Source organism: Plectropomus leopardus, chromosome 18 (assembly GCF_026936395.1).
Source record: "Plectropomus leopardus strain MGB_pleo_1.0 chromosome 18, ASM2693639v1, whole genome shotgun sequence".
In the NCBI taxonomy this organism is placed as follows: domain Eukaryota; kingdom Metazoa; phylum Chordata; class Actinopteri; order Perciformes; family Serranidae; genus Plectropomus; species Plectropomus leopardus.
Window position 1 is genome coordinate 21,683,869 of NC_142193.1, and position 16,395 is coordinate 21,700,263.

The following is a 16,395-nucleotide window of genomic DNA, read 5'->3' on the forward strand; positions in this document are numbered from 1 at the left end:
CAAAATGCATTGCACAACTTGGTAAAAGATGTTTTACAAATAGCAAGAAATTAGGAGATTTTGAAAAAAAAAAAAAAAGCTAGGGAAAAACATATTTATAATTATAAAATTACATATTTAAAATAGTTTCCCAGAATTATCATAATTTTTTAACCTCTTTTTCCAAGTCTTGCTGTTTGTTTGATTTTTTAACGTTATTTTTCTTTTTGTTTTGTGTGTGTTTTTCTTCAGGTACTTTTAAACATTTTATTATTTATTAATATATTTAGCTTTTATTGATTTCTTGTTCATTTTTGGGTCATTTCCTCTTTTGTTGCTCATTGCCCTCTTCCAATGTTTTTGAAAGAAATCAAGCAAATTTGCTAAGGTTTCAGAGGGTTAAAGCCTGGATCCAATTTGATGTGGACAAAACTGGCAATGACTGTATTTTCATGCCTATAGGTTTAAAGTTGGATCTAAAATGAAAATAAAAATGTAGGGCCTTTAAATGTGTGTTAGTGCAGTTGGTCTGGATTTTCAGTGTCCTCTATTGTGTTCACAGCAAGAGCAGAATAAGATGAAAAGCAGAACCCACAGATTTTCAGGAGGATCAAAGAAGTCATACTTTTGAGCTTGCTAAGCCCAGATCCTCGCTGCATATCCCAAAAGCACCATGTTGAACTTTCCATGGATTCAATCATCCCTCACCAGAGTGGTAAGAAATTCACTGTTAACACAAAGGAAACATAAAAGACACCCACCCCTGTCCCTCTCAGACCCACCCCAGCTCTATACACCTGGATTTAATGCAATCATTAAACTGAACTGTGGCGACCATCTAACACTAGTGTTTTCTTACCCAGAGCAATGGCTCCAATAAACCCCTTATTAATTTTGGCTCCAGCCCATCCCCCACTATAGGACACGCTGACAAACAAGTTCCTTTCTCCACAGTAACAGTGGACTGACTGGGCTGAGAGGTTAGGAAAGTGACAGTAAAGGCCAACTAATGATGCTGAGCGGCAAGAGGCGAGGAACCCAGGTCTCTTAGCAACAGTTTTGCCTCTCTGCCGACGCTGTGATACAGGCTGGAATAAACAGAATGCGTTTGTGTGTTTGTGTGAGCAGATACTATGTGTGTCTGCCTAACTGTAGCAGGTGTCATCTGTTTGACACTACAAACTGCTCAACATAATGCCTTGTGGCAACTCAGACCAAAAAAAATGGCTTCTGTATTCTTGTTTGTGTGTTTGTGTTAGTGTTTGTCTTGAGTGTTGGTATCATGAATTCAGCTGGAGAGCAATCAGCATGTTCTCTTATTCAGGTCATTGAATACCGACATGCTCAGTATGTTTACATGACGTTGGAAATAGATTAATTATTGTGTGGAATTTTAAAAATACATGTAAATACATTAGTCCGACTGAAATGGTACTAAATCAAATCTCTTGAAATCAAACTAACACACCCAGATATTGGATTGAAGTGAAACTGGACAAGGTGCTCTGCATGTGTTCTCAGTCACCGTGTCGTCCTCCTTCGGTGATTAGGTTTAGGGACTGTTCATTACTTATGAGGGCGGAAGGGGTGCTGCAAAATGGGTCAGGCAATAAAATAAGCACTGAAGAGTGACTTTAATTTTGGCTTAGGTGAAATAATAAAATTGTATTATTTCATGTTTATTTTTAGTAGAAGAAGTCCCACCCCAGCCACTCCCTCCTCTGATGAATAAAGTACAGTCCCGCAACACGGATAAAAGAGCCAAATATGTACAACTGTGGACTGAGATACAGCAAAATATACTTCTGCCACCATTAAAAAATAATACCAGTTTAGGTGTCACCTCTTTACCATTCAAAGCAGCTGACGGACACATCAGTAGACCAGCACCTCCACCGACTGGTGGAGTAAAATGACAAAATTTCTCAGTGGAGTCTGGTGTTTTTGATATAGCAGCTTCAACACTGTTACTTGAACAGAGTGTCTCTATCACCAATCAGAATCAGCTGTATGGGCCTTAAATTAATCTGTAAAGAGTATGTGTGTGCATGTGTGAACTGTTATGTATCTAGTGGAGGGATAAGTGGGACTGATTACAAGGGGCCCCAAAGGGAGGAGGCCTTCAAAAAGCCTAAAATTAAAGGTCTGGTTTCATTTGCAGTCTCTTATTTCTAAGTAATTAGTGCAATAACCATATTAAAACGGGCCGAATCAAATTGGTTAAGAAACTGAAAACTGTATAAAAGAAAATAGTGGGGCCTTTTTTGAGGGGAGTTGGGGGACATAGACTGCTTCTGCACAGGGCCCAGAATTTGGTGCTGAGAGTGTCTATAGTAAAGTGTGTGCATGTGTTGTGACCAAAAAGGAATCAATTCCATCTTAAATTCTCTGGTTTCACAACTAGTACAAACTATTATTCAGCGGTGCTGACATGTTTTTAATAATATGAGATTTACACTTTCAATCATTGCACAAACAGACCCTTATGTTTATGGCTGTGTGCATACTCTGCACATTAATTTGATTCTATGTCTTTGCTGGTGCCTTTGCGATGTCAGTAATACTGAAAAATGTATACCAGGAACTCAAGTTAAGTGAGTGCATTGCACCCTCTTGAGTTGAGACATAAGAGCTTCTGTTTCTTTCCTTTCCAGCACAGAGGGAAAAGATTTATTTCAGCAACTTCAAATCCCATCAGCCACAACACTGAGGAAAAAGTACTCCAATTTTCTGAAAATATAGCCTATATATGTATGTCATTTTCAGATTCATTATATAGTGTTCCTATTCCTTTACTTTTGCACCATACAGTATATCTGCTCAAATATTCAGGATTTAAAAAAACATTATATTTACCTGAAGCTCAAACTCTCAACAGCTGCCCTTCTGTGTACCTAATGAAATTAAATATTGAATATGATTATGCGGAAAAATTAAAATATGAAAACACCAAGACCCCTGATGCAGTAAATAACAAACGCAAACATATTGTGCACCCACAAGAACCACAACGCTTTTTCTCATTCTTTTTGATGGAAAATGAAACGTGAAAGTACTAACTTCTTACACCGAAAAGGGCTCAAAAATCTAAAATGCCCCACTGCACCCCTGATAAGTGTGATCCCCTAAAAACAAACTAAACACATAATTTATGGGGTGCAAGCACAATTTGTCTTCTCTTCATCTGTTTCTGACATAAAGATCTCTGGTGACACCTGCAGTTTAAAAAGAGTACTGCATGTTATGTTTCTCTGCTCCTCTTATGATGATGATGTTGAAGAACTTTGCATTGGTTTCACAATTAATATATAATGTTTTTATTTCAATCTGTTTCCATGAAATTATATCAGATTAGTTTTATTAAACTTATCATTAGTTTTAGGCGGAAAGTTGAAGTAACGTTAACTGAGTTCGAGCGAAGCAAACAGGTCACAGATTTGACCGAAGATTCGAAGGTTGCTAAGTAACCTGAGCTAGTTCGACGAAGTTGTCTGCTATTAGAGAAGCAATTCATGAACAGAAGACACTTTGCTAAACGACTAAACGAAACAATTACACATACCCGAGGATAAAACTTACGAGAAAAAGCAAGAACATACCCCTCGTGGTAAGTTACCCAACACTCAGCTCGGACATGGTCAAGGCTAGCTTGACGTGTTAGCTAGTTAGCTAGCAACTCGCTAGCAATACAGCATGTAGCGTTAACTGCTAGCAAACATCGTAGGAGTAATGTTAAAGAACATTGTAACTGGCATATATAGATAAACAAAGTTACTGTGAGTTAGCCGAGGCAATGAAATGTGGGACAACTGTATTAAAAAATATAAGTGTAGTGATACAAATGCGTACTCCTGCCAGTACAGCCTTAATGTTAAGTTTACAGAGCAGGTGTTATTTTGAACAGCGTTTGTGTTGCCAGGTTGTGTCTGGACTATTTGTCTTTTTAGTTGTTTTAACCTCACCAGAATAGAAGAAGAGGAGGAAAAGAGCTGCATAACATTTAATATTGTAATAAAAATGTTTTAAGAGTTGTAACAGTTATAATTATAGTTGACTTTTATCGTTTGCTGTTGCCTTATTAGTTATCAAGAAACTCATGACCCTTCAGAAATGACTTACTGACATTCTGCAGGCTTGAGGTTTATCACTCTTTTGTAGTGACTTAAAATGACAGTAACTTTCTGATAACATTTAAATAGGCAAATATACTTAAGACATTTCATTAATGACCTGAATAATGACTATTAATGACTCAGCAATTAATGACAGTTTTCACAACATGGCTACCCAAAAGTTTTTCCTTTTGACGACTTATAACCGATCTATAAAGCATTTTAAAACACCAACATCAAAGCCATTAGTTACAATTTATATATAAGTTTTACTGAAATGTATCAAGGGCATGAAAGAGAAAAGCATATTTAGTTTATAGCCAGGTACTCAAACAGCATTTAAAATATAAAAAAGAAAATCCTTGCTAAATTTCAAACCATGGCCAGCCAGAGGAAGTTTACAGTCTATATCAGAAACAAGACCTGATGAGAATGAAGGCTTTCTCCTTTTTCATTTAATTGTGTGCGTGTATGCACCATGGAATTACTTTTTTCTTTTTTTAGATTTCTTCTAGACACTCTGTGTAAGATGTATTATTAAAGATAATGTGATATGTTTCCTATCAAACCTGATTTGATTCTTATAGGTCTTTTTATTTAGAATGCAAAAAAGAAATAAAAAATAACCAGAAAACATTCAGAAGTATTTTTTTTTATAAAACATGGTTATACCTCGCTGCATACTGCTGTCACATTTCATCATCTTTCTTCAACACAGGTTTTGTGAGACACAAATGCAATATCCCATATGACTGGTTAAATATCAGTCCTGTTATCTGTTTTAACACATAGGTTGTCAGCCCGTTTTTGTCCAAAAAAAATCTTTAATTTGCGAAGCTCTTTGCCTGCTAGGACAGTCCGGGGGGCAAAAAACAACACAGAACTTCCGGTCATGTAAAAAAATAAAATGTTATTGAATGTTTGAAGTTTGAAACGCCAATATTGTATACCAGATCAAAACCAGCTATAATACACTTTTCTATTACTTGCAGTAGTTATATATTACACCAGTAGTTGCATCGCTTTTAATAGTGATGCTTTTACAGTGAAATCCCTGTATTTCCTGTACCATGCTGTCTCTGTCGTGCTTACTTGACGCAGCTGCTCCACACGGCTGCGCATCCCTGGACTGAGCTGACAGGACAACTCAAAGGAGCAGGAGACACACTGGTGCATGTGGTCAACTGCTTTCAAGTAAACACGGTTAACTAGGAGCGTTTAAATCTTGTAGAGCCAGGGAGCCAACACAGGTTTAATTCCTCCTCAGAGCGGCTACAAGAAGCCACGTGAAACTGCGGTTGTTGTTAAAAGCGATTTGTTTTGGAGTTTGGTGTGCTTAGTGTTCACTTTTCACACTGCAGGCGTTATCCAGACACAGAATTGATGCAGTGGAGTGAGTAATAAAACTGGCAACTGCTGATTTTCCAGCAGGGTTATTTTAGCCCTCAAAAGAACCCCATGTACTTCGGACCTGGTGTGGAGAGACTCGCGTAGGCGCAGCGGAGCCGTTGCAGGACGTGCTGCTGATGCAGGAGTGAGGACGGGTTAAGTGAATTTAAAGAGCTCAATGGCCTCGTTGCATTGAACAAATGATTTCAATTAAATGATTGACTTGCAGGATCGCCCCCAAGACTGAAGCCCGACAACCTACACCTTCCTCTGTGTTGCCATCACCATTGTGCAAAGACTATGTTGATGAAGGAGTACCGCATCTGCATGCCTCTCACAGTGGAGGAGGTAGGTGAAGTTTTCTTGGTTTTCATGATGCTTTGCTTTCTGCTTTGTCTTCTGGTTGTCCGCTTTTCCATTACAATTGCGTGGCAAACAGTCACTGAGTTGCAGGTGAGCACGCTTTGTTAGATTCACTGACCCAATTATTGCAAAGTTCAGTGATGCGATTGTCATTTTGCACCAAAGGACATATTGGGCTCCTGCAAGCGTAGTATGGTCAAGCAGTCACCGCCGGGTGGAGCTGCCGTTGTCTCTCTTTTAGCCTTATGCTTTGTGTTTAGGAGAAGTCATACAATTTAAGAGAGATTGTGTACAGCAGCAGCAGCAGCTAAGGGAATCATGTGATTATTATTGCTAGTGAAGGACAAATCGTGTATCTGTTTTACTGAGTATTTTTGACTGATTGCATGCTTTGTGAGAGCTTAAAACTAGTATGTGTAGACACAAATTGCTTTCTACCTCTATTCATAGCTGTCATTCAGTTACTTCTCCAGACATCACTGCATTTTTACTATAACATGGTCACACATTATGAGGACTAATGATTTTCTGTCCTGAATTTTTGGTTGTTTGTAATATTTTAATTGCAGGAATTGAGGCACGCGTATCACTCTGTCTCACAGCTACGTAAATGACTGAAAGGAGATTTAATGCACGTTTCTTGTAATGTCTTATCTGCAGAGACATACACAGTGTTTGTGTTTGGAGAAGGGAAGAGAGAAGGAAAGGATGAATGAGAGAAGCATTTGCTGGCTGAGGTTGCCCTCAGGTCACAGTGACACAGGAACAGCTTAACAATTAAGTAATGCTGCTGTGTGTTTTGACGTTTAAGGATGCAAATAGGATATATTTCTTGAGTGTTCAGCCCTTGGCTTACTTGCTTTTTGCTTGGTCTTGCTCCTTTTTCTTCTTTTTCTGCTCTAGAGTCTAAACCTTAACAACAGATGTTCTAGCTTTGAGTTTAACCACGTCATAAACGTTTCACACACCATTTAACCAAGTTGAGGACATGCCATGAGCTGCCTTACAGAGAGTCAGTGCACTTGTGACTAAGTGTGTTACCATAGTGGTCACTACCATTTAACTGTATCTTAGTCGGTTGAGCTGTTTGTGAAGATACAGCACCATTGTTGTGGTGTTAGGGTGGTTGAGGATGAAATTCGAGTCATCTGTGCTTTTAATCAGAGAGCCGTCTTGAACAGCCTCTACTGAAATCTATTGATCCTTATCTCGCTCGATCTGCTCGCTTAGCGTCTGTGGTTTTCATGTTTATAATTACCAGGATGCTGCTTTATCACATTGTGTCCTGAGGCTGATTGGCTCGTCTTCTTTGTTTTGCTCCAGTGGTGATGGAAGACACTGTTGTCCTCTGTGGCCAGCTAAAGGCTATCACATCTGTTGTTCTAATGATAATAATGGGGTCCAACCTAATGTATTGATCTGTCATTGGCTTGACAAATGAACACTTGTAATCTATTAATTTTTTGCAGCGTGCAACTACATACCTGCGCACACAAAGACACATAAATCATAAAGTCATCATTGGTATTGCAGCAGCAACTAATGAAATTTAGAAGTGGTCAGTGTCTTGCAATGGGGCTGTCATCTGGACTGGTGTGAATTAAATATTGCACTGCTATGTGTTCCTGTGAAAACTGGAAGCAAGACAAAACACGTCTTCATCTTAAAGACGTGAGATGTGCACCGTATTTTCTCTTGGATTCATGATGTGTAATGATTAATTTAATGCTTCAGTGTCCCAGTTATAGAGGTGTTCCATATCATGTTGTTTTAGATAGATTTTTATTGGGCTAATGGCAATATTAGGATTTGCTGATGTAATGACAGCATACTATTACGCACAGCAACAACAAGCATGACTGAAAGTAAAATTGCTTATGCTTCCATGATAGAGGGGTTAGCTCCAAAATGGGGAGCAATGTCAGTCTGCCATTAGGCCTGAGAGTCTGAGGCTACAGCCTCCCAAAGTTTTATAAACATCCCGGACTGCTCCAACACTTTCAATGCTTTGCTGCTCGAAGTAAACTGAGTCAGCAGCGCCAACTTGTTCTCGTCCTCAGAGAGTCAAATAAGGCAGCTTCATCAGTGTCTGAAACTGACGCACAATACACGCACCAGACTTTCAACTAACTCCAATGTACACCCATATGTAGCAAGTAGGTCTGCACAATATGCAAAGAAAGTCAAATGGCAATTAATTTCACAGATATTGCGATATGTGTTGCAGTTTTAGTAGGAATGGTAAACAAGCGTGTTCCCTATTGTCTGGAATATGATTTGTAGGTTTTTGCATCTTTGTAGCACTTTGCCATTTTGCGATTTCAATAATGTTTTGATCAGCCATAGCCATAGAAATGACATGATATAATGCCTGATAAGGTCCTCAGAGGGTGGGTGGGAGGGAGGCTGAGTCACAAATGCAGAACTTTCACCCAGGAGACCATTGTTTAGTGTCCCATGTGAAACGAAAACTCAACTTTGAATTTTTAAAAATGTATGTGGTCACTTGACATACATGTCACATGACATATGTCACTCATCATTTGTTAACTTATTTATCTAAGTGAAGTTACATACACTGTAACATGTAATGAGCAGACAATGACACACCATCTCTGAGCATCCTAAACTGATGCCATTTCATTTTGTCGTACTATATATTTCAAAAATCTGAATCTCTCTCTGTTACTATTGTTTAAAAACTATGTAAATGAGGGACAGTTTATTTTGAGTTTTTACTGAATATTAAAAGGTAAAATATTACATTTACGCTGTTATATATCACTATAACACTTATTTTGTTGCAATTTTATAGAAATAAATAATTAAATATATAAAAATATATAAAAATAGTAATTTGTCTTATCACCAAGGATGTTGTTATTGCAGAAGTTTAATGTGTGACAACCCGGCTCTTAGGCTGGACAAAAAGAGGGTGACAGACAGGTGAATTGGCAAAAAAATCATATATATAATTGATATATTCACTAAAAGTAATCAAAATAGGTCAAATAAGTTGCTCAAATGGGTAGGATAAATCTGTAGAGGAGTGGATGAGTGGAAATGTGCTGTAAAAAAGAGAGAAGAGAAACAAAAGACTCGAAGCAAAAGCGTGGTGAGGAGGTCTGCCCGGGAGTGAGAAAACAAACAGCACAAGCGGAGCAACATAGCAGAGGGGCCGTTTCACCTGAAATTCGGTGACGTTATTTTCGGTTCTTGCTCATCCCTGCCTGGTTGTATTGTATGCGTTGCCCACTCAACACATCATAAGAGTCACGAATCAGAATCTCCTCGATTGACATCGCAGCGAGGGAAACAGGCTGCTCTTCAGATAAATATAAGTACGTTAGGGAAGTGGACAGCTTTGTTTCACAAGGACATGACTAGAGAGCTCAAGAATTTTATCAACAATAATCCTCAACAGGCTTGTTCCAGGGGTGATTAAGTTGAAGCACTGCTGAGAAAAGGAATTCGAGACGCCGTCATGATCTTTTCACAGTGCAATTCAGATAACTCTGTAGTGCTACATTCATACTAAATATGAATGTTATTTGTTAAAACGGAATTAGTTTAGGTCATTGGTGTTGTAGTCTCTCCTGTGATTGGGGCTTTTTAAGCTGTGTGTGTGTGTGTGTGTGTGTGTGTGTGTGTGAGTGTGTGTGTGTGTGTGTGAAGTCTAAATGCTTATTGCTTTGTGCACAGCATTGCATAGCAGACCATTTATTTGACTGTAATGACTGAGGACAAGGTGTTAAATGCATTTTTTCTGCAGTCTTTTTAAGGATGAGAGAGGCCAAAGGACAGATCTGTCACAACGTAAACAAGATGTACACAAACCCAAATCATTTGTGATCATTTCAGTCATGTTGTAACCACAAGAAGAAACAAATGTCTAAACATATGTTCATAGTGGTTAAAATCACCAGATCCATTTGTTCTGAAGAAGAAGAGACCTTTGTTGATAATTTAGGCTTTCAGTGAAAACCTCCTGAACATCTGAATCTCAAGTTATTGGAGAAAAAAGGTGACTTCAAATTAGCATTTGTTCGACCAGCAGCCTGCAGTGACATGCCACAGTGCATTGGAAATATGTGGATTTTTAAAGGAAAATGCTTCATTCGATTTTTGATGGGTTAAAAATCAACAGGTCTGTTTGTTTTGGAAAGGAAGAGACCTCTCTGAATAGTTTGGCTCACGGTAAAAAAAACCTCCTGAACGTTTGGATCAGAAAGAGGTGAGCACATTTTATAAGAGAAAAGAGGTGAGCATGTTGTGGACTTGAAGCCCGTCCCAGAGATGCCAAATCGTGTTGGAGATTCACTCATTTGTAATGAGAAGTCGCTGTATTCGGCGTTTACACCCGTTTTAATCGCCTGTTTTGTTTGTTTTGAAGAGGAAGAGACCTTTGTGGTTAATTCAGCTCCCGATAAACATAGGAATTCTAGCTGGGAGAAGTTTTAGCTGGTTGCAACCTGCAATCCATCGCTAGACACCACCAAATCCCCTAATTTTTACACTTCACCTTTAAGCAAGCAATGACTAAACAGATAAACAACGTCTTCTCTCTTAATGATGTTGGTATTCTTGCATTAAATTTCAGTGTCCATGCTGGTAATACTACACCATGCCTACTATGTTCTCTTGCAGCATGAAAGACAGACACTTGTTTTGATTAAAGTGACATCAGCCAGTCAGTGTAAGGTCAGTCTCGGGTATGGGTTTCCATATGTTTGTTTGTGTCCCTGCATACTGAGATGCCCCACAGCATGTCTAGGCCCAGACCCAAGATCTTGTTTATGTCCCCAGAGTGGGAACTCTGTGCTCTATGACGAACAAGAAGCCTGTTCCTTCATTGCTCCCCGAGGAGCGCGTACCTTAGCCAGACAGTGACCTGGCTCACGCACACCAGATGGAGAAAAGCATGCTCACTGAGATGAACTGCCAGAAGGATGAGCAAGAGAGAGAGAATGAGGGTTGAGAAGGTGATTGATTGCTTTTGGTAACTGTCCACCTAAGTCAGCATGATTTTTTTTTTGGCCTCTTAAATTGTTTTGCTGGTCAATGATTCTCTGAAGCACCTGTATGCACAGAGGATACAGATAATGTTTTTAGATGTGGCCTCTCAACACCATGACAAGTGTTCCTGTGCCAGCACTTAGATTAGCTTAGCATAAAGACATGAAACTGGGGGAGAAGCTAGCTGTCTCTTTATATAGCTTGCTAGTAAACATCCTATTTTGGGAGCAGCAACTTCCTGAAGTCTCCATTGTCTGCCTTGCTCCCCTCTTCCATGTTGTTGTTTTGTACTGATTAAACAAACAAGATTTAAGGGATGTCAGTTTCAGTTAATCTTGCTTTCAATAGCTGGAAAACAAGTAACCGGTAACTAATCTGTTAAGTTTGAGAAAAAAAAAGCAAAATGAAGGTAGTGCTAACAGAGCTAACAGTGATAACACAGGTAGCCATGCTAAAGGAGGTTTGCTGTGCAAAATTGACTCGCTTACCCACTGGGGTGACCTGGCGAGAAACCAGAGGGTGGACACAGTGTTTCCACAGCAATGCTGTTAGGTCAGAACAGAGTGGTGCCGCTTGTTAGCCCCAACAAGACGCAGGTGGTGTGCAGTGCAGTAAACTGAAGAGCAGCAAAAACAACCTGTAGACCGACATTAATAACCACTCAAAAATATTCTTTGCACCTCTGGCTATATATTTACCCTAAATACATTAGAATGGTATAGATATTGTCATCTGAGTCTCAGCAAGAAAATGAACCACTGTATTTACCAAGATTCCTTTAAGTCTTATTTGAAAAAAGCCTGGTATACTGCTCCTCTTAGAGCCATTTTTAATGCTGTAACTCTGTAACAGCATTGTCCAGAGTTTACATGTTCTCTATTTTACTTGCTTCTATTTGATTATTTTTATTTTGTATATCTTTTTCTAATATGTCTCAAAGCTACGACATATAACCAGTTTCCCCAAAGAGATACATTATTACACCAGTCTTATGATATCTTCAGTACCTACTTAAACAAATCTCACATACAGCTAAGAATCATTCTGACATCCACTTTCAGACTACACTGAGCAGGGCTCTCACCACCTCATCAATTACCATGCAGTTTTCTGTGCAATTAATTAACCATTTACTGGTTAAAGAACAGAGAGTGTCTTTTCTGCACCTGAGCAGCAAGTTGAATTACTCTCGCTGTTTGCTTGTTCAGCTCCTGAGTAATGAGCTTTGGAGAATGAGTTGAGGGAACACGAACGTCATCTTTGCTCTGTTAAAAGCATGGTTGATCAGCTCCTGAGTAATGAGCTTTGGATGTCATGTTTGCTGTTAAAAGACAGGTAGTGTCTGCTTGCCATCATTGTTTAATAAAGGCAGTATATTAAGCCCCCAAGTCATTGAAATGGAGCTTGATTACAATTTCAGTCAGTGGTAGTGTTTAAGCTCTTTATCAGATTGGCTATCGATCTTCATTAAAAACCTTTACCATTACAGAAAATCTGTCAGATCAACAGACCCATCATTCAAGACACATCAAAGTTCATTTAATACTTTTACTCAACTGTATCAAGCTCCATGATCATTTTTGTGCCCCTGCACTGGCGTCAGCTGTGGTAGAAGGCATTATTTTTTTGGGTTGTCTGCACGTGCGTCCCATTCTTGTGAACGCAATATCACAAAAGCACCGTGGGGAAATATCTTCAATTTTTGCACATACATCCACTTAGACTCAGCAATGAGCTGAGTAGATTTAGGTGGTCAAAAGGTCAAGGTCACTGTGACCTTGTGTCTGTTTAATACTCGTGAACATGAAATCTTAAGAAGGCCTTGATGGACTTTACTTTAATCTGGCACAAATGTCCACTGAGGCTGAAGGACAAACTGATTATTGGTATACTTGTGGAAATGTCCCTCAAATTAATATATATATATATATATATATATATATATATATATATATATATATATATATATATTTTTTTATTTGAATTTGAATTTGAATATATATATATATATATAAATATATATATATATATCTATGGGGAGAGAGAGAGAGAAGAGAGAGAGAAGTGATAATTTTTTGTAACTTTTCAGCCCGTGTCTTGTGAAGTTGCTTGTTGCTTTCTTTCTACGTTTTTTGAAATAAATCAAATGATTATGGGCAGGTTTTACAGGGTTAAACAAACAATGGATCGGTTCTCTGCTACTTATTTGCTGAATGATGTTATTTTTCCGTTGGGGCTGTGTTTCATGGTCTGTTCACTGTGTGCTGTTTCGATACTATTTTTAACAATTTATTCTATCTTTGTTACATTTCCATATTGGTTGTTACTGATAGTGAATACTCAGTTTGGTTATTTATCCACATACTATTACTTAAATTGCTTCAATTTGTCTGACTTCTATGGTTATCCAGCTGCCAACCTGCTGGCTCATAGGACAGCACTGAATGAGTCCCTGCTGTGCAGGTAATTGAAACCCCGGTGGTAGTTTTGAGGTTGTGCTCACAAACCTTGTTTCAGATTATGGCTTCTCTATTAAAGCTAATTTCCTGCACCTCTCCAGCTGAGAACCTTTCTCTCAGAGTCTGGCTGTTGCTGTTTTCCCTTTAATGCATTATTTTGGGATGCTGCAACATTGGCATTACGCTCATAAGTGTTCGACAGGGCTAATACTTTTGGCAACAATGGGCATTGCAGGCAGTCATCCTAATATGTCATAGACAGTCTCCTGAGTGGTAACTTTAATGGGCACTGTGTTTGTGTCTGCATGTTTTATAATGTTGGGTTACTGGATGGGGACTCAGATTTTGGTGCACTGGATTATTGAAGCAATTGCTCATCACAAAGATATTAAACAGCAGAGAAATCGAGCTGAAATACACTTGTTCTTGATGTCTGTGCATAATGTGTTTGTGTTTTTGGTCTGACTTTTTACTTTTCAGTTTCCAAGGTTTTTAAGAGAGCACTACAAAATGTAATAACAGTTTTTTTGACTTGCTCTATAAATGGATTGTGTAAGAGAAAAGCTGTAGCACTCTTTCGGCCTTCACCAGCAGCAAGTATAGGGCCTTTTTTGTCTACTAGATGGATGCTCCCAAAGAGTATGTTACCTAAAGATGACAGTGTGGTGATCCAGTTGTCTAAAAAGCAAAATATGTAGTTCTGATGTGTGCCGTGAGTTTGGATGTGAAACTCTTGAACGTTATTCTTCTGTCTCTTTTAAATTGTGGTCCTTGTCACTAGGCGGGTTTCCATTACAGATTTAAGATAAAGCAATATTTGCAAAATATCGAGAAAACACAATTGTGAGATGACAGTGTTTCCATTGAGTCACGTTGTGCGACTTCTCCTCATGATAACAGGAGCATAACGATAGATGTTCAAAACAGCATGTTTGTTTCTATGTCAGCCATCACACTAGCCGTCATTAATTCCATTTGAAGGCAACAAAGGCGTGTCATGTGAGTGATAGTGGAAAGGCAAGCCCCTTATATGTGAGAGCGGCCATGCATGAAGGATTTCTGGGAGGTTATAGTTCACAATTTCACAGAGGAATTGTGGATTCAAAACTACCACATGATCCGCTCAGCTTTTGAAGAGTTATGCAATGCAATAACACCTCTTGTAGCGCCTGCTGCATCATGCCTGAGGGAGCCAGTTCCTACGGACAAGTGCAGCCAGAGCATCATGTGACAAAAGCAAAAAAAAAAGTGTTTCTATTGCAGTTTTGCGAAATATGGCTTTTTTCGAATCGCCTGAAATGCCACCTCATGTGAACTTAAAAAACGGCTGCTGTCTTTTCTGCTGTTGGCCTAGGGAGGGTGGAGACACTCATGCACTACCACCATTACAACCAACATTGCTTCTTTCTCCTTCCTGCATGGAGCTACTGGATATATGGCAAGGTACCACACAGAAAGCTCCCCAGACTCACCCGCCTCCATGCAGGTGCCCGTTATCAAAGGAACCCTACTAGTTATCTTCTTTAAAAAAAAAACCAAAAAAAACAAAAAACAATTTAACAGAGTTTAGTGACTGTATCAAATGCAGTCAACAGTAGACATGTTTGAAATAACCACATGGAAAAAAAGGGCATGGACCATCAAGGGTCCCGAAAGACTCAGTTTCACATGTAGATGAGGCAGGCAAAGTTTTTGAGGCAACTCGGTGAGAAGATGTGTGAAGGTTACACATTGAAAAAGACGAGCTTGCATAAAGGGCCAGACTTCAATGGCTACATAGTAGCATTAATGATCTGTTAAACATCTAGGGTCAAAAATGTCCTATTTATATTTGAGAGTTGAGGACTAAATTAAGAGCAGTTGTACAGGAACAGTTGGTCAGGTGACTGGGGTGACTGGTAGACAGGTTAGGGATGAGAGAGAGTCCATGCCTGTGCAACCGTGCCACAAGCAAAGCAATTAAACGTGATGTAGCCTAGTAAGAAATGATGCTTCCCTTTAATATTGACTGGAACACAGTAAACATAGTGCATTCATTAATTTAAAGGCACGCGGTCGATAAACTGCAGACACAAAGATAGAGGTGAGCTGGGAAGAATAACAGTCAAACTTGGTGATTAATTGGGCAATATGCCAGAGCCAAAAATAAGAAAAGAGATGTAGCCAGCTCACAAATGACATAGCAAGTCAATGAAAGGGTTCAGACAGACAATCAAGCAGCCTCAAGCACAAACACAGAGCAGAAACAGAGACAAAAACCCAGAGAGGATATTGCACTGGAAGGAAACTTGAAATTTCACAAATTATCCAGCATTAAATGAGGAATATTTGTACCAGTATTAGTCTTTTTTTCTTTTTAATATGTAAAACTATAGCTGCTGATAATTTAGAGAGGGAAACCAGGCAGAGAAAAAGGGGATGATGACACAAGATAATGCAGATCCATTCATCTAACCACTTATTTTTATAAGAGGACAAGAGTATACTACAATATAGTGAGATATAGACTCCTATACGCACTTATGATAACTAAGAATGTTAGATTTCAACTTTTCAAACTATGTATTATCTCATTTAATGAATTATATTATATAGTTGTTCTCAGTAACTACATTACGAAGCAACCTGTGTCACTTCTCTAAATATGGATGTTTTTGTGGCTCTGTAAATGCAGCGCAGGCAGGACTCTTCACGAGGTTTCTTTTTCCTCAAGCAGCGGTTTGTGTAGTGTGAGTCGCAAGGTGGGCAGCTGCTGCAGAGGAGGAGGAATGCAAACTTTTAGACCTAGTGCAATCAACAGTAAAGTTTTACTTCAACTATGTCTGGTGTTCTGCTGCTCTGTCTGTGCCCAGAGTACGCTCCAAGAATGTGGTGCAGTGAATAGTTTAACAGTATACACAGTATATTCTCGCATTGTTCCTAATGACAGTCCAGCTCAAAAACAGGAAATCAACATGTGGTGGCAGATGTTTTAATCATGGAGGGCCACCACAAATAAATAAATGTGTAGCCTGCCTCAAATAGCTCCCACAGTAGAAATGCAACTGCCTAATCTAGAGAAAACACATTTTTACTGT

General features: G+C 39.0%; 1 protein-coding gene across 4 annotated transcripts in view; it reads left to right on the plus strand.

Annotated features, from left to right (window-relative positions):
• The first annotated feature begins 3,225 nt into the window (after positions 1-3,225).
• The window catches only part of LOC121956550 (cytoplasmic phosphatidylinositol transfer protein 1), a 62,635-nt gene continuing 49,465 nt past the window's right edge, over positions 3,226-16,395 (plus strand). The window contains exons 1-3 of one of the 4 annotated variants that reach the window (XM_088069241.1): positions 3,226-3,586; positions 5,520-5,625; positions 5,710-5,828. Coding sequence is in view for 1 of the 4 variants with exons in the window: in XM_042504820.2 (XP_042360754.2) it covers positions 5,781-5,828 (48 nt within the window). In the remaining 3 variants the exon portion in view is untranslated. Of the gene's footprint in view, positions 3,587-5,192; positions 5,829-16,395 lie in introns of those variants that run through there. The other 3 variants (XM_088069240.1, XM_088069239.1, XM_042504820.2) reach the window with 3 other exon arrangements.